This window comes from Ips typographus, linkage group LG7 (assembly GCF_016097725.1).
Source record: "Ips typographus isolate SLU linkage group LG7, UJ_Ityp_2.0, whole genome shotgun sequence".
NCBI classification, from domain to species: domain Eukaryota; kingdom Metazoa; phylum Arthropoda; class Insecta; order Coleoptera; family Curculionidae; genus Ips; species Ips typographus.
Window position 1 is genome coordinate 1,048,537 of NC_138428.1, and position 17,830 is coordinate 1,066,366.

The 17,830-nt window shown below is 37.6% G+C and overlaps 3 protein-coding genes across 5 annotated transcripts; 1 reads left to right on the forward strand and 2 right to left on the reverse strand.

The window, feature by feature from the left end:
• Positions 1–4,954, reverse strand: Rtf1 (RNA polymerase-associated protein Rtf1). The gene is made up of 10 exons (XM_081983168.1): positions 4,820–4,954; positions 4,375–4,600; positions 4,155–4,323; positions 3,769–4,065; positions 2,707–3,078; positions 2,466–2,649; positions 2,203–2,415; positions 786–934; positions 355–734; positions 1–302 (listed from the first exon to the last, which is right to left on the reverse strand). The coding sequence occupies exons 1-10, from the start codon at positions 4,883–4,885 to the stop codon at positions 202–204; spliced, it is 2,157 nt and encodes a 718-aa protein (XP_081839294.1). The 5' UTR covers positions 4,886–4,954; the 3' UTR covers positions 1–201.
• Positions 4,955–5,752: 798 nt separating this feature from the next.
• tsr (Cofilin/actin-depolymerizing factor homolog tsr) lies at positions 5,753–9,573 on the forward strand. The gene is made up of 4 exons (XM_081983281.1): positions 5,753–5,913; positions 7,900–8,016; positions 8,936–9,141; positions 9,206–9,573. The coding sequence occupies exons 1-4, from the start codon at positions 5,911–5,913 to the stop codon at positions 9,324–9,326; spliced, it is 447 nt and encodes a 148-aa protein (XP_081839407.1). The 5' UTR covers positions 5,753–5,910; the 3' UTR covers positions 9,327–9,573.
• Positions 9,574–10,145: 572 nt separating this feature from the next.
• LOC145731405 (zinc finger protein ubi-d4-like) lies at positions 10,146–17,736 on the reverse strand. 3 transcript variants are annotated; one of them, XM_081983182.1, is made up of 8 exons: positions 17,312–17,726; positions 16,833–17,253; positions 16,639–16,764; positions 16,441–16,579; positions 15,481–15,789; positions 12,632–13,069; positions 10,611–10,723; positions 10,146–10,550 (listed from the first exon to the last, which is right to left on the reverse strand). In XM_081983182.1, exons 1-8 carry the CDS (start codon positions 17,392–17,394, stop codon positions 10,422–10,424), a joined length of 1,758 nt encoding a protein of 585 aa, XP_081839308.1. In that variant the 5' UTR covers positions 17,395–17,726; the 3' UTR covers positions 10,146–10,421. The 3 variants fall into 3 exon arrangements, with proteins under 3 accessions (XP_081839308.1, XP_081839309.1, XP_081839310.1); XM_081983183.1 differs by having other exon boundaries at positions 16,878–17,253; positions 17,312–17,708; XM_081983184.1 differs by lacking the exon at positions 15,481–15,789 and having other exon boundaries at positions 17,312–17,736.
• Between the last annotated feature and the right edge of the window lie 94 nt (positions 17,737–17,830).

A 17,830-nucleotide genomic window follows, 5' to 3' on the forward strand; every position in this document is an offset into this window, starting at 1 on the left:
CTTGGTTGATCTCAAATTTATTGTTGATAAATTAAAGCATAAGTAATACACTGTCACAAAAAAAAAGAGTAAAACAAATCACATTTTCAACGTTTTTAGCCTTAGCTCCTAGGAGTTTGCGTATTGTAAATAGGTTACGCATGAGCGTATACCCTTAACCAGCTCGGAATTGAAACTTAACCCTAAAAAATGTACACAATACTAAATGAGCCCCCGTTTCTTTTTGTAGTCCTGTAAATTTAGGCTTCTTCTTGGCCCGACATCTTTAGGGGTCGCCTTGGTGATCACGTTAACAGCCGTCGCTGAAATAATGATTATTCTATAAAGAAGCCTCACATTAGTAAATACACTTACAGGGTAGAGGCACTTCTAGGTCGATCTTAATATCAAAATCGTGGGCGGAAAACAAATCCTCTTGTGACACTTGGGGCGCTTTTGTGTCCTGTTTCTTCGATTTCTGCGCCACCTCTTGCTGTTTGTCGTCCTCCGCCCTCCGTAGGGCGTCGGCCTGTTGCTCTGCAGCGGCCAAAGCCTCTTTTTCGCCCGCCTTGAAGTTCATCCGAGGTTTCGTCGAGCGCCTAGTAAAGGGATCGTCCACTTTTTTGCCTTTGTTCGCCCTCACCTCCTCCATTATCGCTTTTTCTGCCTCCTCCACGTTACGTTTACGATTTCGGTCATTTATGTAGGATATACTGGATATCGTGGCTGTTCGTCTTTTGTCTAATTCAGACGCTCTAAATAACATTATTATCATATTTAGTTAATTCTTGGATAAGCCAACCAACCTTTCTTCAAGTTGAGACAGTTTTTCCGACATTTCCCGGGCGTAGTCGTCGTCACCCCTTCCCATAGCGGCATCTCTTTCCTTCATCAGAGTTGCCTTTTTCATAGCATAATTGTGCGGGTTTTGTTTGAATCTTTCCTTTTCTCTTAACTACAAAATTTAACCTCAATTTTAATAAGCGTGGTAGACATAGATAATAGAGTCCGGATTTCTAGAAATATTGCTTTTTGTAATGTGATTTATGCTAAAACGCGTCATTTGACAGATTTTACTGCTATTTTTGTATGGTTTAACTAGTTTTTTACAAAACAAGCTTTTCAAGTTTTTAAAAATAAACTAAATAACTGCTTTGACAAAAAATTGCAATATTGAAGGCTTCTGAACTTTCTGAATGACAAAAACATGTTGCAAAATGTATAAGTATCAATTTACAAATTTAAACTGATCAACAAATTTCCAAATACTCCTGAAGAGGTCTAAAAAAATGTAAAAACATTCCAAAACACTATAAAACCTCTAAAATGCCTTGCAAAGCCTACAAAGCAGCTTAGAAGCTTCCAAATGCTTTTCAATTTATCTAGAAACTCTCAAAAACTTCCTTATGCTTCTAAAGCAGTTCAACAGCTTCCAAAAGTTTCTAAAACCGTCTACAAGGTTTCAAATGTCTTAAAGGCAGTCCAGAACCTTCAAGACTCTTTAAACTGCCCAAACATCTTCCAAATGCTTCTAAAGTAGTCTAGAAAGGTTTAAAAACACTACAGAAACTCCAAAATATGTCTAAATCCTTCCAAAACAGGCTAGAGGCTTCCAAACACTCTAAATAATCTTTAACTAGTCTAGAAGCTCTCAAAAAATTGCAAGGCAGTCTAAAAGCTTCCGTATGCTTCTAAAGCAGTTTCAAAAGTTCAAATTCACATTAAAAGCAGTCCAGAATCGTCAATGCTCTTAAAGTAGTCTAAAAAGATTTCAAAACAGTCTAGAAGCTTCCAAAATCATTTAGAACAGTCTAAAAGATTCGAAACACTTTTCAACTAGTTTAGAAGCTCCCAGAAGATATTAAAGCAGTTTAGAAGCTTCCAAAAAATGTTGTAAACCGTGTAAGAGATTCCAAATGCCTCTAAAGCATTCCAGAACCTTCAGTATGCTGTTTAAACAGTCCAAATGCTCTCAAGTAGTTCAAAAACAGTCTAAAATCTTCCGTATGCTTCTAAAGCAATTTGAAACGTTGAAAAAATTTCTAGAAGTTGAACTGAAAAAAATTTTGCATCTCTGAAACAGTTTTGTGGTTTTTTATGCTTTTTTGAAGAAAATAATTTAGCTTTTTAAGCATTTTCACAACTTTAGTGCTTTATAATCCGGACTCTATAGATAACAGTAAATAAAAGAATTATGCTCATAATGAAAGTCCAACCACTTACAATTCTTTCAACATCCTGTTCATTAAACTCATAACTGATAGCTTCTTTGATATCAGCTTGCTTCTGTTCAAATCGACTTTTAGTTGGTAATTCATTACCGGAAGCTGCGCAGGCCTCCACCCATTTCTGGAACTCACCTTCTGTGAATTCGGAATTCGATACAAATTCCAGCCTAAACACCCGTTCTTGAGAGCCGTGTCGTACCCTTAAACCCTGAAATGTTCGTTTTACTATCTAACTTCGATGCAGCTTTAAAAACTCACTTTATTGGTTCTGGTTTTGCCTAATTGGTAAATTTTGGCGGTTTCATACACTCCCATTACTTCGGCAGCGCGATACACGGGCGTACCGTTATTCTGCCCGATTCCTATCCGGATAAAACAACCTTTTGCTATACGGTCAAAGAAGGGCATGTGGACAAAGCGTTCTAGTTTGTGCCTAGACAACCTGGCAGAATAGAGACCCTTAATTCTCTTGGTATGATCAACATTAACTGGATTCTACCTGATTGAGTTCAGATCCTGTTTGGTGGGGGTGTAGGCGGCCTTTTTGTCGTCCTCCTCTTCCTGGTCGTTGTCACTGCTGCTTGAACTGGAGCTTGACGATCTGGAGGGTGATCCCGAACGTGATCGGGATCTTGACCGCGCCTTATCGCGCACTACCGGTGATTTTCTAACTTGTTCACTATCGCTGTCACTGTCGTCAGAATAAATGTCTGAGGTTTTCAATTTTGTCTCATTCTTCTTAGACATAATTGCTTCTTCTTCCTCTTGTTGTCTTTTCTTTTCTTCCTCTTTGCGTTTCCGTTCTTCCTCCGCTTCTTCTCTTTTTTGTTTGCCTTCACGTCTGGCTTTTAGTTCTGCCATAGCATTTACCCTTTCAATATATTTGGTTTTTATTAGAGACATTGAAGCAAAGTGGATGATTATTAAGAAAAACACAATTTTGCACTCTTATCTGTTCAGTTAGTACCAACTTTCAATTATTACCTCATTGCACTATTATTCTAGTACCCTTCTTACTAGACAAAAAGCACACACTACAACTGACACCACTTAACTGTAACTGCTAGTTAGCAAATTCTGATCAGTGTGTTATGAAAACAAACCGTTGAATTATTGGACATTCACAATGGGCAATTCAAAGTTATCAATAATGCTGACGCGTTTCAATAAACTTCTTTCTATTCTCACTTATCATAAAAATTCCTTTAGGTATAGTGTGTTCATACTGCTAGTTATGAGGTGTCTGACAGTTTCAAATAATTGCACAAAAAGTGTTTGAGTGTCATTAACTTGAGAATAAAGTGCAGTTCAAAAAAACTATAGAGAGAAACAGGAATAAAGACAAAAAGAACTTTTTTTTGGATTTTGGGCAGGTAATTAATTAATTGTTCATATTTCACAAAGTTGTTTTTTTTCTAAACTTTGTGAAATCATCATTTCATAACTTTGTTGTACTAAACTGGAGCTGAAAGTCAATTTTCCTAGAAAATTGGACTTATCCATCACATGACAAAAAAAAACAAAGCAAAACAAGTAATTTTACTGAATTTTCAGCACTCACCTTTTATTGTCAGTTTTCCCTCTGTTCTCTTCAATGTTCTTCTTCCTTTCTTTACTCCTCTCCTTATGGTCAATGGAAGTAAAATCAATTTGCAACCGGTTGGCCTGTGTAGCGTCCTCACTACTATCAAACTCTTCTTCAGCCTGTTCAACTTCCTTAACTTTAGTCTTTTCTCTAGCAACCCCCCTGTCCTGCTCTGTTTTCTTTGACTTATCTCTATCCTTAGGTCTGACAAAGGATTTATCTTTGGCTCTTTCCAGACGTTTTTGCTGCCTCAACTTTTTCTCAATTTCAAATCTGCAACAAGACAATGCTTAATGACAACAGCTCCAAACTGACAACCCTTAAAACAAAAGCAAACAATCCCAGCCTACTTAATAACTAACCTGGTTTTCATCATTTCTCTCTGTTCAATTCTCTTGAAGATTTCAGTCTCCCTTTCCTTTTCAGTAAGACTGGCCAGTCTGGCTCTATCCTCCTCATCACCCATAAGCTGGTCATCATAACCATCATTGAATTCTTCTTCAGAGGTATCACTAGAGTCACTGACTTCACCTAAAACTGCCACTTATCAACTTACTCTTCTGCATTGCATATTCACTCAACCTTCTTCAGGTTCAGAATGCTGAGGGCTTTTAGTGGCTGCACTACTTCTAGGTACTTCTTTTTTCTGATCTGGTTCAGAGTCTGAGCTGGCAGCATCCTGCTTAACTTTCTTTTTATTTTTTGTGTCACTTTCACTATCTGAAGCACTAGAGGCCTCCGAACTGGAACCTTGCTTTGACGACGAGGTCTTTTTCTTGCTTTTCTTTTTGGCCAAACCCAAGAATTCCTACAGAACATCAAATAAACAACCCTTGAAACATAAGTCAGTAAAAAAGCTTTTTTTTTAGGTTTAACCCAGTCAAATTCACTTGCATAAGGTGGTGGAACGTTAAAGTGGCCAAGTCAAACTAACAGTTAAAGTTGTAGCCAAATGCGTTCAATTTTTCTGGAGATATTCCCGAAAAATGCAAAGGAACCTTTTAAGGTTAGTTGAACTACCACTTACTTTATCCAGGTCCGTGTCTGAATTGTCGCTGGAATCACTGTCTATGAAGGCTTTTCGCTTGCCCATTTTTGTAATTTTAATAAAAACTCCTTTGAAGGAGGACTTCTCCAAATATACACCAAATAAACCAACACAAGAGTCAAAAACTCAAAAGCCCCAAACCAAACACGTTTGGTTTTGACAGTTTGACACTAGTGACTGGTGACAGTTGATAGTTGTTACAGTTCCGCATAGTAGTGGTTTTACAGTTTTAATATAGAACCGTATATTAGATTGTTTAATTTTGCTCATATCTATAGGGGTTAGACAATTACCGTTATTAATTTTGCCTAATATTGTAAAGCAGTAATCATGAACAGAATTTAACTTAATCAGGGGCGTGACGCGAATATTCAATTTGAAAGCGGCCATATTGGATTGACTCCATTCCCTTTTATGGGCATTTGAACTAGCTGGCTTTCACATTGGCTGACGTAGCCAGTGGTTCAATTGGCTTTATCCAGGTTTTTCCACCACCCGGTGGTTTACCCGTGTTAATTAATTGCTGTGGAAGACGTGAAAATAAAATTTCGGTCCAGTACTGACTGATTTAAATTGTGTTTTTCATTTTTGCTTTTAAACGTTTAAAGCGCCCGCCATACTACGCTGCAAAAAGTAGATCCAATTTCGCTACACCGGTCAGGATTTTCACTGTATTTTAACAGTTTCACCAATTTAATTAAACCGGGGTGGGGCTTTACTGAATTTACCTGGAAATTGTGAATATGTAGATTTAAAATTGTTGCATATTAGGCTGAAATAAAAAAGAACCGTCAGGGAAAAATAGATGGTCATGTTGACGCTGGCGCAATGTGGACGTCCGCTCAATACCGAGTTTCCACACCGAGCGCGTCATCTGTTTGTCTTTGTCACTCGGGTGGACTCCAAAGCGTTGATAACAAAGACGGATATATACAGTACGTCGGCCGGAGCTAGTGAGTCATTCGCGGATCAACGTCCCTGGAAGACCAACTCGAACGAGACGTTTTTACCTTCAGTGCTGCTTACAGAAGTGAATTGTGTAGTTTTTATCGCATTTGGATTAAATCAAAATGGTAAGTTTGAATTGTTACTTGTACGTTTTGGTAAGACTGGCGTGCATTTCGTTTGTAACAGCACAGGAAACTGGGCCGGTGGCCAAGCGGTAAGCCGGGCGGCCATTGATGTGTGCAAATTGTAAATCCCTATAATTTGACGTTTAAAATCTTCAAATATCACGTTGCGGTTCACTAAAGCCCTACTCTATTCAACCCTTAACGCATCCCAAGTTCTAACCAACCCTTTATGGTACGCTAGCACTTCTAAGTGCCCTTTTACGAAAGAGTGCCATCAAAATAGGGTGTGTGAATATAAAACCGATTTTTTCCTGTCTACCATCAATGATATACCGTTAACTATGGGTAATCAGACATGCAGACGGTGATTCACTCTTTTGGATTTCCTTTTCGAAGGCTGTTTTGGTCATCCTTATGGTGGAACCGTCGTCTGTATATGGCCATGTCATACGATATATCCCGGCCCATTTTTTGGTTTGATTTGGCCGTAAATGGGGGCGAAGACCCACACGCAAATCTTGGTTAGGTTGGTTAATAAGACTGAAATAAACTAGTACATGTGGGTTTACTAAAAATAGAAGTGATCTAAATTTATCCTTATTTGGTGGACCTTGCTTTGCTTCTGGGGGATGTTTTTTTCTTTTTTTATTAAGTGTGTTAATTTATGGGCAAAGGCCTGTGTGAAGGGTAAGTCAGACTAACCAAACAATTTGACAAGGTAAGTGGTTAATCCAAGGTTTTTGTAAGTGCAATTAGGCAAAAACCTTATAATACAATTTGGTTGGCTCCTGTACTACTCTAAAGAGGTATTTGAAGGTTTTATCTGGACTTGGTAAGAAAATTGCAGACTATTTGACTTTCGGGTAAACTCTAGCAACAGGAAACAGTGATTTCACTGTAAAGACTGAATGCAGATTAGGGTAAATCCATTGATTCAGTGGAGTTCCTCACATCTGATTTGTATAATTTTTCTTGACTACAAAAGTGCAGAATTTCAATTTTACTCCTCTGGAAATCCTGGAATTTAAGTTTTCTTTAACACCAATTAATTGAGTTTGATTTGCAGCTGAATTGATAATAATGAAATGAATTATTTGTATTTCCTTATCATTGAACTTGTTTGCTTAACCATTTATAGCTGTATTATTGCATGCATTGTCTGTGGTGACAAACTGATGAATTCCTTATATGGTATCGTTTAGTCACTGGGAAAATACTAATAATCATTACATGCCCACCTATTATTAATCAGGAATTACATGCTTTCCATCTTGATAATTGTTTTACTCAATATTTTCAAACTATTTGGGTGGAGGAGTAGATTTATGAGGTTTTTAGAGGCGTCGTTAAAATTAACGAAATAATCGACGGTTTTGTTTTGATTTTTGGGTAATTTTCTAATTTTACACTGGAACCTTGTCGGATAGCCAAAATAATTATTAAGTGGTCGGTTTGGCAACGTTCAGGAAAAACTAACCCACATCCCATATATTTCTGTTTTCTAGCCGAATTAGAAATAACATCATTTCCATCACTGTATCAATTTTAATTTGCCATAAAAACACACAACAAAATAATGGTAAAGTAGGTGTTTATTTATCAAACAATGATTTCGTCAATAACGATAACCTGAGCAGCTTTGTTTAAAAATGATCACATCCATATCTGGGAAAATGTACTTAAGTTGAATGATTTGGCGATTTGCTACTAGGAAACTGCGTGCTTGGAACGCGATTAAAAGTGATTAAACCCAGATTACGGATCAGCAGGTTATTCTGAAAGATGTGTGATTCATTCACTGTTTCATGCTACTACTAAGTAAAGACATAGTAGAGGTACAAGGATGAAGCAAATTAAGTCTGAAAAGGAACTTAAATAGTAAAAATTGTCTATTTTTCTTAGTTAAGTAGTTCAAACTGTCACCTTTTTATTGCCACAATATTATTATTGACATTGGCAATTCAGTAAAATTCTTCTATTTTTCAGGCTTCCGGTGTGACAGTATCGGACGCTTGCAAAACTACCTACGAAGAGATCAAAAAGGACAAAAAGCATCGTTACGTCATTTTCTTCATCAAGGATGAACGACAAATCGATGTTGAGGTAAGTGTCAGAGTCGACCATGATGGACAGCATGCGCCATCTGAGGGTTCAAATCCGCCATGTTGCCAATAAGGCGCTAAAATACACTTAAAAACGAGTTTGTTTTTTTAAAATAACAGTTTCTGGTGATCCCCACAAGACTAAATGATAAGTACTGTACAGACAACCAGGGCAATGTAATTAAAGTGGCACCTGAAGCTTCCTAATGTATTTCGTATTTTGGCCGCTTCAGTTGTAGGTAAACTCTAAGAGATGGCGCTAATACAGCTCTTCATTGCGGACATAAATGCCAATTTTTCTAGTATTTCCTATAATCCGCTTTCTTTTGCTATCCCATTCTGAACTGCATAAGAAAGTTTGATTAAAAGTCACAGGACTCACAGGAGGAAAGAATCCTAAAGGTCACGTGTTGACGTTACCGTTTTTCTAGTTTTAAACTGATACACTAAGTCACGTATCTATTTGTCAGATTAAAATGTCATTTTTAACGTCAAAACACATTCTAAAGGCCACGTGACTCTTTTAAGATTAAAAATGAAATTGATAATGTCACATGACAGTTTTAAATGTCATTTGAAGGATCACGTAATCGTTTTTCAGTTTAAACTGATATTTTTAACAACACGAGACCCTCTTTACAGTGCAAATGGCCACGTGACAATTTTCAATTATGTTAACGTCAAAACGAAATCCTAAAGGTCACGTGACGATTTTCAAAAATAAAATATATTTTTAAAGGTCATGTGACTGTAAATGATAAAATATAATATTTGACGGGTCACGTGACTATTTTCAATAATTAAATTTAATAATTTTAAAGATGACGTATAGTTGTAAACTCCTAAATCTCGCGACTCGTTTGAAGGTACAAATGGTCACCTGACTGTTTTTTTTTTTATAACTTAACATATTTTGGCAGGTGATTGGTGCCCGAGACGAAGAGTACGAGCAGTTCCTTACCAATCTGCAGGCAGGTGGCGCTGGCGAGTGCCGTTATGGACTGTACGATTTTGAATACACGCATCAGTGTCAGGGTACATCCGAGGCGAGCAAAAAGCAAAAGTTGTTCCTGATGTCGTGGTGCCCAGACACCGCCAAAGTCAAAAAGAAGATGTTGTACTCTAGGTGAGAATGGTTTGGGTAACGTGTGTGTGGCAACACTGTTTGAGTTTGTTTTCTTTTTATTTAGCTCTTTTGATGCTCTGAAAAAATCGCTGGTAGGTGTACAAAAGTATATTCAAGCGACAGATTTGTCGGAAGCCAGCCAAGAGGCCGTCGAGGAGAAACTTAGGGCCACCGACCGTCAATAGGGGACGCCGCGGGCGATTGCTTTTCAATTTTTTTCTCTTTTTTTTTTGTACGACTGTCATTACTCACGCACCGAACCTTCAAAGGTGTATTATTTATGATAAGTATTCGTTTATTAATTAAAATAAAGCTTCATTCAAATAAATAAACTGTATCCTGAGTGATTTTTCTACCCGCCAACTCTGTAATACGATGGTATAACTTTTATGTACGTAATTGTGAGGATTAAACGAATTTTCAAATTTTCAATTGTTGCCTTATTCAGTTAAAGTGCTCCTTTAATCAATATGTTCGAGTTTCCAACCAGTTTTCGTAAGAAAGTAAAATCTAAAAATTTTAAACTGTTCATTCACCATATGTCAAGATTTTCGTGTTTTATTTTTAAGTAGGAAAACGTTCCTACGTTTTTGATCATAAAATCCATTTTTTTCCAAAATGGATTTTAACTGCTTAGGCTTGGTTCAAGTCAGAAATGTCACTTTGACAGCAGAGATTACATTTAAGATGAGTAACAACTTTTTAAACTTTGTATCGTTATCTACAAGATACTTTAAAAATCAGCGTCTCAAAAACCTCTTTATTAGATCTATTCTAAAACATTTTTAGTTTTGTATTATTATCAGAACATTTTTGTAAACAGTTCTAACAATGCAGACTTATCGTCATCATCTTACTCTTCTTCTACAATCGTAGAAATAAGAAAAATTACTATTTAATTACAACAACCATATCTAACAACTGACAGCGAATAAAGCGTGTCCAGTCGTCTCCGATCTGGTTAGACTAAACCAAGGCATTATTATTAAAATAAGACATTGAAATGTGCTAAAATGGTTTTATTTTACTTAAGAGTTAATAAAAAAATACAAATTATTGAGATAGGCCACACTAAAAATTATAAAAAATAAAACTTAATACATTGTCTAGATGACATTTAAATCTTGTCCTATCTTAGCACTACTGACCTTCCAGTAACAACGTAAGTACTTTGCTGACGTTTTAAATTGGTAAGCAGTTTTTTTTTTATGTCGGTCGTTACAACTCGTCTACACAGAACCAACAACTATACAAAAGTTTACATAAAGAAAAAACGAATATTACTTTCGACGAAACTGCTCGATACACAATTTGCAGGACCAAGAACCCTCGGGAGGATTTTCCAAAGGAGGTGACAAACAGTACATGTGGTAGCCACGATCGCAATCGTCACAAAACAGAAGCTGATCCTAATTCGGGTACAGACAGGTGTGTTAATTTCCAAACTGGCAACACTGAGTACTACTTACGTCATTGTCACTTGTACCGCATACTGAACAACATTTGCATTCAATGCACTGCCATCTGTACTTTTTGACCGAAACCTTCATGTTGTCAGTGAATTGTAGGCAAGTCGGATGACCTATGAAAAACATTTTTTTTATTTAATGCATAACTGGAAGCACAGCCATCTTTGATAGGTGAGAACGCAACCAGCAGTACTAAACGATTATGTTAATTTTTAATTGAAGCTCATCCTTTATTGGACGTGTCACAATCTTGCTGTACTCTACCAACTGCTGTTTGATTGAGCATTCCGTCTGTTTGGTTACCTTACCTTTCGTTGTTGGGTAACTTACTTTGCGGATTTGTACAGGGTGACTCAAATTGGACTCACTGATGAAAAATGCACCAACTTAAGCTATTTTAGGTTTTGATTTTGACAATTTTGGTGTAATTGGCCTTAAAACACAAATTTGGTAGCCAAGACTGTTGGTTAGTTTTTGTCAATTATAGGATATTTGATACAAAAAAATGAGGAAAAATGCTAAAGTTTAGAGGTAAAGGGGCAAATATGGGTGCCGAAGAACAGGTACTTTCCAAGATATGTGAATTTTTCCCAATTGAGAAATCGTAAAATCGGAAAACAAGCGCGTTCGACGGCAGAAAAATTGACATACATTGAAGCGCACCAAGCCGCTTCGGCACCGAAGAAAACCACTTCATCATACTTAAATCTTAAAAAATTTATTGCACATCTCTCGAGTCACTTTTCTCTACAATCCAGTTCGCGTTCTTGGAAAATAACTGTTCTTACAACACCCACGATTCAACGTTTTTATACCACCCAGTGACTTTTGTTTAAATTCTAACATTCGAGTAATTTTTTTTTGTGTACTTTTATACAAACAATACAGTTACGCTCTAATTATCATTATAAATTATTTTTTGTAAACAATAAAGTGACATGTTTTATAGTTGAACGCTATTTTGATATTCACCTCCCTTGATTTCTTTAGTTTTGGAAGACGCAACGTTGCAACATTATAACCTAATTGTTTGATTAAATATAATTTGTCCCAGAAATAAATATTTATGTACCTAATTACGTATACGAAGCACGATATACGAAGAAACAAACAGGTGAAGTCTTTGCTAGAAAAACCTGTAATGTGTGTTAGTTTCATCTTATAGACTAAATGATAAGTATAGACAAACAGTGGCAATGGAACTGAAAATTAATTTAAGTAAGCAGCGTGAGATGGCACCACTAAACGCATATTCGCGCAATTTTAAACCGCCTACTAGAAAGCCTAGAAGGTGCTTGTCAAAAATTCCAATATGGCCGAAATAGTGGTGACAGTTTGCGTTTGTTTGTATTGTGGAAATTGAGTTTTTTGAGAATTAGATGAGTTTTTACGATTTAAAATCAAAGTTATTTGCGTATGTTTGTTTGCTGCTGTTCGTTCGTAATTATAAAAAAATAACTCTCCTGACAATAGTGATGAAACTAACTCATTACTAGGACTGATGACGAACAATGTCCGAAATTCAGAGGAACACATTAAAATACAAGAATTACCCTACAATACACAAAAAGTCCCAATACTACGTCAATCTGCAATAATATACAATTTTTAACTTACTTAAAACTTAGTACTGGCTCAAAGCTTCGTTAAAAAAAAAACAATATTTATAATAGATATACATAAAATTTGAAAAAGAAATTAATAATTATCCATGAACTGTATAAAGTGAAAATAAACTACAAAAATAGCAACAAAGTGACATTAATTTCGCAGTATCACAGCAAGAAAAAAAAGACAACAAATCTCCAAATTGGGTAAAAATTTTGTACGTGGTCGCTTCCGTAAAAAAAAAAATTGGCAGTAGTATGTTCGGCCGATAGAAACGCACAGAGACGTAGAAAACGTTCCGTAACCAAATCGACTAGTTTATACAAGACCGTGAAACGTTGTCTACTTCTTTTTGCGCCCCCGTTTCGGCTTGTCGTCCCCCCTTCCGGGCGATTCCCGATTTCCCCCCTTACCTGATCGTCCGCAATCGTGACAGGACACCAACTCCTCCACGCCACCCGTCTTTTTGTTCTGCGACGAATCGCCGAGGCAAAAGTCGCAATACGGACTGGGCGGCACTTTTCGATCGATCGACATCGGCGGCGGGGGCGGCTGATGCTGCGGTTGCATCAACGACGGTCCGCTCATCATCATGGGCGGCTCTTGAGGCGGCATCATTGGTATTTCGATCGCCTTTTCCGGTTTCAGTATAGGCATTGGTGGGTCATCACCCATGGGCGGTGGGAGAAGTTGCGGGGGCACCGGTAGGTTGGGTGGCAACGTCGGCGGAGCTTGATTCGGTCCGGCCATCGGATGTGGTGGCATCTGAGGCATCATCGGTATCTGGGGCATAGGCGGACCTTGTGGTATTGGTGGACCTGGTGGACGAGGACCACGTCGATTTGGAGTACCTGTTTAAAAATCAGTTTTCTTGCTGACGTATACATACAAGGTATAACATTTTCAAAATTATGGAAAGAAAATACAGGGTGGTCCAGTTTTAAATGTCAATTTTTTTCTAAGTAAGACAGTCGCGTTTTTTTGTCACATCTGTCAGACTGTTAGAGCAATTTTGATTTGAACGTGATGTTCGTGACGTTTGTCAAAATTGTATAGATACAGGGGGATGGTTTTCATTTTCCTTCTTAAGTAATTGATACTCATTACTTGACGAAAGTACTCTGGACTTGGCTCAAAGGGATGAAAATTGATTATAATGGTTTTTTGTAGGTGGCTTTAAGACCCGGTAATGAGCATCAGTTTCAAGTCCTTGCACCAAATTTGGTTTTCACTTTCAACGGTCTGAGATTATTACAAAAATAACGATTTTTCTGAACTTTAGAAGGCTGTATTTCTCTTAGGTCTTTCAGAGCTTTTTTTCTTAGGTTTTAAAGCGTAATTATAACGTAAAAGAAATTTTGAATCAAAATTTTACAAGATTTTTCTTTAAATTGAACGAAGAAATTAAAAAAACTTTTTGGGAAATCATCAGTCAGTGTAGAAAATAGAGCGGGAATGATGATGAACGCCATCTCTCTGAATCTTTGTCACTTAACAAGTTTGACAAACGTCATTCACATCACATATTGAGCATTGCAGCCGCATTCTTTCGATCCATGATTTCGGCTCCAAAAGCGTTCTGATCTAAAAATCACATGACATCATGATTATAAAATGCGATAGAGGTCACGTGACGTTTGGATCCGAAATCAGAAACCGAAAGAAAACGGCTAAGTATGGAAATTTTAGAGGAGTGTATTTTCCTTGGAAAGCGTATTTTTTGATGGACTATCGAATAGTGGATTATTGACATTTAAAACTGGACTACCCTGTATATGGGTAGAAGAATCAGAGCTAATAAGTCAGAAAGCTTCATGGGTGTGAAGTAATTTAGCAATTACTTACATCAAACACACTCTGTGGTCATGTGACACTTATAAAGCCATATTTCTTAAAGACTTTGGTTTAAGCTTTCTTAGACCATAAATAACTTTCATATCTGTATTCAAAGATTGAACACACATTTGCATAAAATGTAAGTTATTAGTAATTTAGAAATTCGGTAATTCTTGTAATCTTGGATAGTTTTGATATTTCTTTTCTTGTATGTACAAGATGGTTTACACTCCACTGACTTAGTACAGGCACTATAAAAGCCAGTGAAGAAGAGAGTTTTGGTAACACAATCACATAACGGTTAAATTAAGAACCATTTCCTCCTGACCAAAAACACCTAATACAGAAAATCTGTAGCTAATCACTGGAAACAATTTTGGAAAGATGTTTTTTTTGAAAATCAAATAATAAGCGGAAAAGTTAAAATCAAAACATAAAAAATTGGAAGCATAAGAAATTAGACAACCCTACTACATGTCCAACTTAATTGGCATTGTTTCCCCTTTTACCAAGCTCTGTTGATTTGTAAATTCAAACTACTCTCTGTTCAGTGACTGTTACATCACAATCACCAGCGAAAAAACGTATGTCGGTAATTAAATGTAACATTGATTGTCAAAATGACTATAGTTTAAGCTGGTACAAAGTCTCCCAATACGGGATCTCAATAAGGAGTTTACAGAAGGGCAAGAAGAAGTGATCGAGATCTACTCCGACACGTAGGCTGTCCTAGAGGCACTTTGTAGAGCCAGGATGGGCAACAGACTGATTCAGGAATGCTGGGATGCCTTGAACAAAGTGGCAGAGCAGAATCTGTCTTCCTTGGAGTGGGGGATCCTTGCCTTTGTCAGGGAGACGGGACGTCTGGGTGGTGTAGGTCAGGGGTGGTAAGGTAGGGCAGGTTTGAGGAAAAACGGCGAAAAGGGCAATCAAAACACGGTACGATATTTAGAAAAAAATTTGTTCAGCGTTAATGTTTTTCCTTCTAGATTTGTTTTTTTTTTGTACTTGAAAGGTATTTTGAACACAGAACTATACAATTAAGACGACTCTCATTGTTTATATACGAAACTGATAAAAACGTCAAAATAGCCCTGATATTAATTGATCCCTCAAGCTGATAGTATGATGATATAAAGCACACATTTTTTTCTTTGATCTAATGAAATGAGATAAAATCGTGTGACGCAACAGTTAGAAGTCACTGAACAGAGAGTATCTGATCTAAAACGGCACCAAACTGAAAATTACTAAAAACACAGACATAAAATCTACACAGAAAAATTGCAGAGCTGACCTACTTTAGATCTACTATACAAACATGCAAATTATCATACAAACTAGAAAACACACACATCAAGCAGGCTTCCAACCTATTAAAAGAAGAAAACACTAAAAATAAAACAAATAGAAAAAGGACAAGTACCGGGAGCCTGATTCAAAAAGGAAACGTAGCTGTCCTGGTACACTTGTCCCGGATTAGGTCCGATGCCGGGAGGACCTTGAGAAGCAGGACCTTCTCCAATGGGTGGGACGGGGGGTCCTGGCGGCATCTGAACCTGCCCCGTCGGCGGTTGGCCGGAGAATGGCCCGCTCACCGGGTTGCTATTGGGCGGCACTGTCATTGGAGAAGCTCCGGCGCTGTCGCGCGAATTTTCATCACTCGCGCCCTCTTTGTGCGAATGTCCGTAATGGTAAGTCAATCCCGGACGGGTTTTGTAACGGGCGCCGCACACTGAAAGAGATTACTATGCTGGAAGGGATTCGACGGTTCCAGAAGTGATTGCGCATGATCGGTGTTACTTGATGGTGGCGGGACGCTCGAACTCCGAACCGAGCACTGAACATTTTCTTAAGGTCTATGTGTTAGTAATGACTGGCAAATGTTCAGACCTCAGCAAGGCTACATGATAATCTTCTGTGTACAGCATCCTTTTACTTATAAAAAAAAATCTCAAAATGGTGTTACCTAGTTAGTACAAACAATAAAGCAGAAAGCTGTTGTGTTAACAAGATCCGTACACCCTAAAAAATTTAGTAAAAAATATTTCCAGAGTCAGTAAGCATACCCTTTTGACTATATTAGGTTGATCAAACACTCATCCAAGTTGCACCTTTCCCAGACATAAAAAAAAAGCTTTAGTAAACAGAAGATTGTCATTTTCCCTACAACACCATATAGCAACACTGAAACTGAACAACTTAGCTTATACAAAATCAAATAAGCTAAATTACTCAAAGTTAAAAGCATTTATTTAAAACCATGAACTGAAACATCCCTAAGAAGACCAGGAAAAGTTCAAAAGCATGCAAAAAAATTCTTTAGCACAATAAATTGGACTGGTCAGTTATTCAGTCCAAAAACCCAGTGGCAACAAAAACTTACGTTCACAAGCAAATGGTTTATCAGGATCTCCTGGTGTAGGTTCATAATTATGGCCTCCAGGTCCCGTTTTTTTGCCGCGGCCTCGTCCAGAACCTCTCTTACGTCCTGGAGTGCTTGGTGAGTCATTACCAGATCGCGCCTAAACCATAAAAATTCCTTTAAAAACCTCACATTACACACACTCAAAACTTTAATTACCCTTCCTGATCCTTTCCTACTTCTCCTACGCTTTGTATAAGACTCCTCATAATCCAAGTCAGAATCTGGGTCAGGCTCATCATAATTTTCCATCTCAAGCATATCTTGCTCATCATAAAACCACTCCTTTAAAATGTCAAATAAAATACTCAGTAGAGTATCACCCTCAGTAAGGGTAAAATGGCAGTATTAACCTTAATACACTCATCTACCCTCACAAGACTGACAAAACACCCCACCTTTGAAACCTCTCCAGGCAGTAATTGGCTGTCTTTGCTGTCGGTGTCTTGCAAGGCAGGGTTCTCAATCTGGCTGATACTATGCATGTCACTATCCCCATCAAGCAAGTCATGGTGTCTATTGTATGTCCTGGAGTTCATGGAGAGGTATTGGCGCCGTTTTTTACGCCAGCGTTGTCTGGGATAGGAGTATATCTGTCCCGGAGTAATTCCGGGCATTCGCTGCCGTTTATTCATAAACAAAGAGGAGTGATTTTGAGCCACTCCAGTTTGCGTATCGATGAACGGCAAACGCATCCGACGTTCTATGCATAGTCTTGTGTTGAAGTTTGCCGAATTTTCAAGGATCTCTTTGTATATAGGTTCATTTATAAAACTGTACAGGAAAAACGTGATAAAAGTTTGGCATATTTGTGTGACTGGTTACGACTTACCTTTCAATTTTCTCCAAGTTTGTCTGGGAATTTACAGGAGCCTGCACAAGAGGAGTAGGTGGCACAAGAGCCGTGGTGGCCATATTGGATCACAAATCCAAAGAACTGATTTAAAGTGAAAAAACTGCACTAACGTTAAAACTCATCCTAATTTTAGTAAGAGAGTTAGTATGAAACAGTTGAACACACTTTTCGATTACACAAACGGCAAAAACTCGATGTTTTTTTACAAAATTTATGAAAGACGCTATGGATCATTAATTTACCAACAAACCGGTCGCCATTTTGAATTCCACATCTGTCTTCTGTCAGTTCAGTTGTTCTTTGATGTTAGTGACACTTCCACATCCCGATCAGACAGCGTTGCCACTTGACAGATTAGAAAAAAAAACAATTTATGCAACCAAAATTACAATTTGTTTAAACCCAGTAAAAAATAGTTTCTGGGATATCTTATTTTCAAACACCTTAAAATTGTCTCGTTTAACATATCTCTGCAAGGTGAATGGTCTTTCCTCC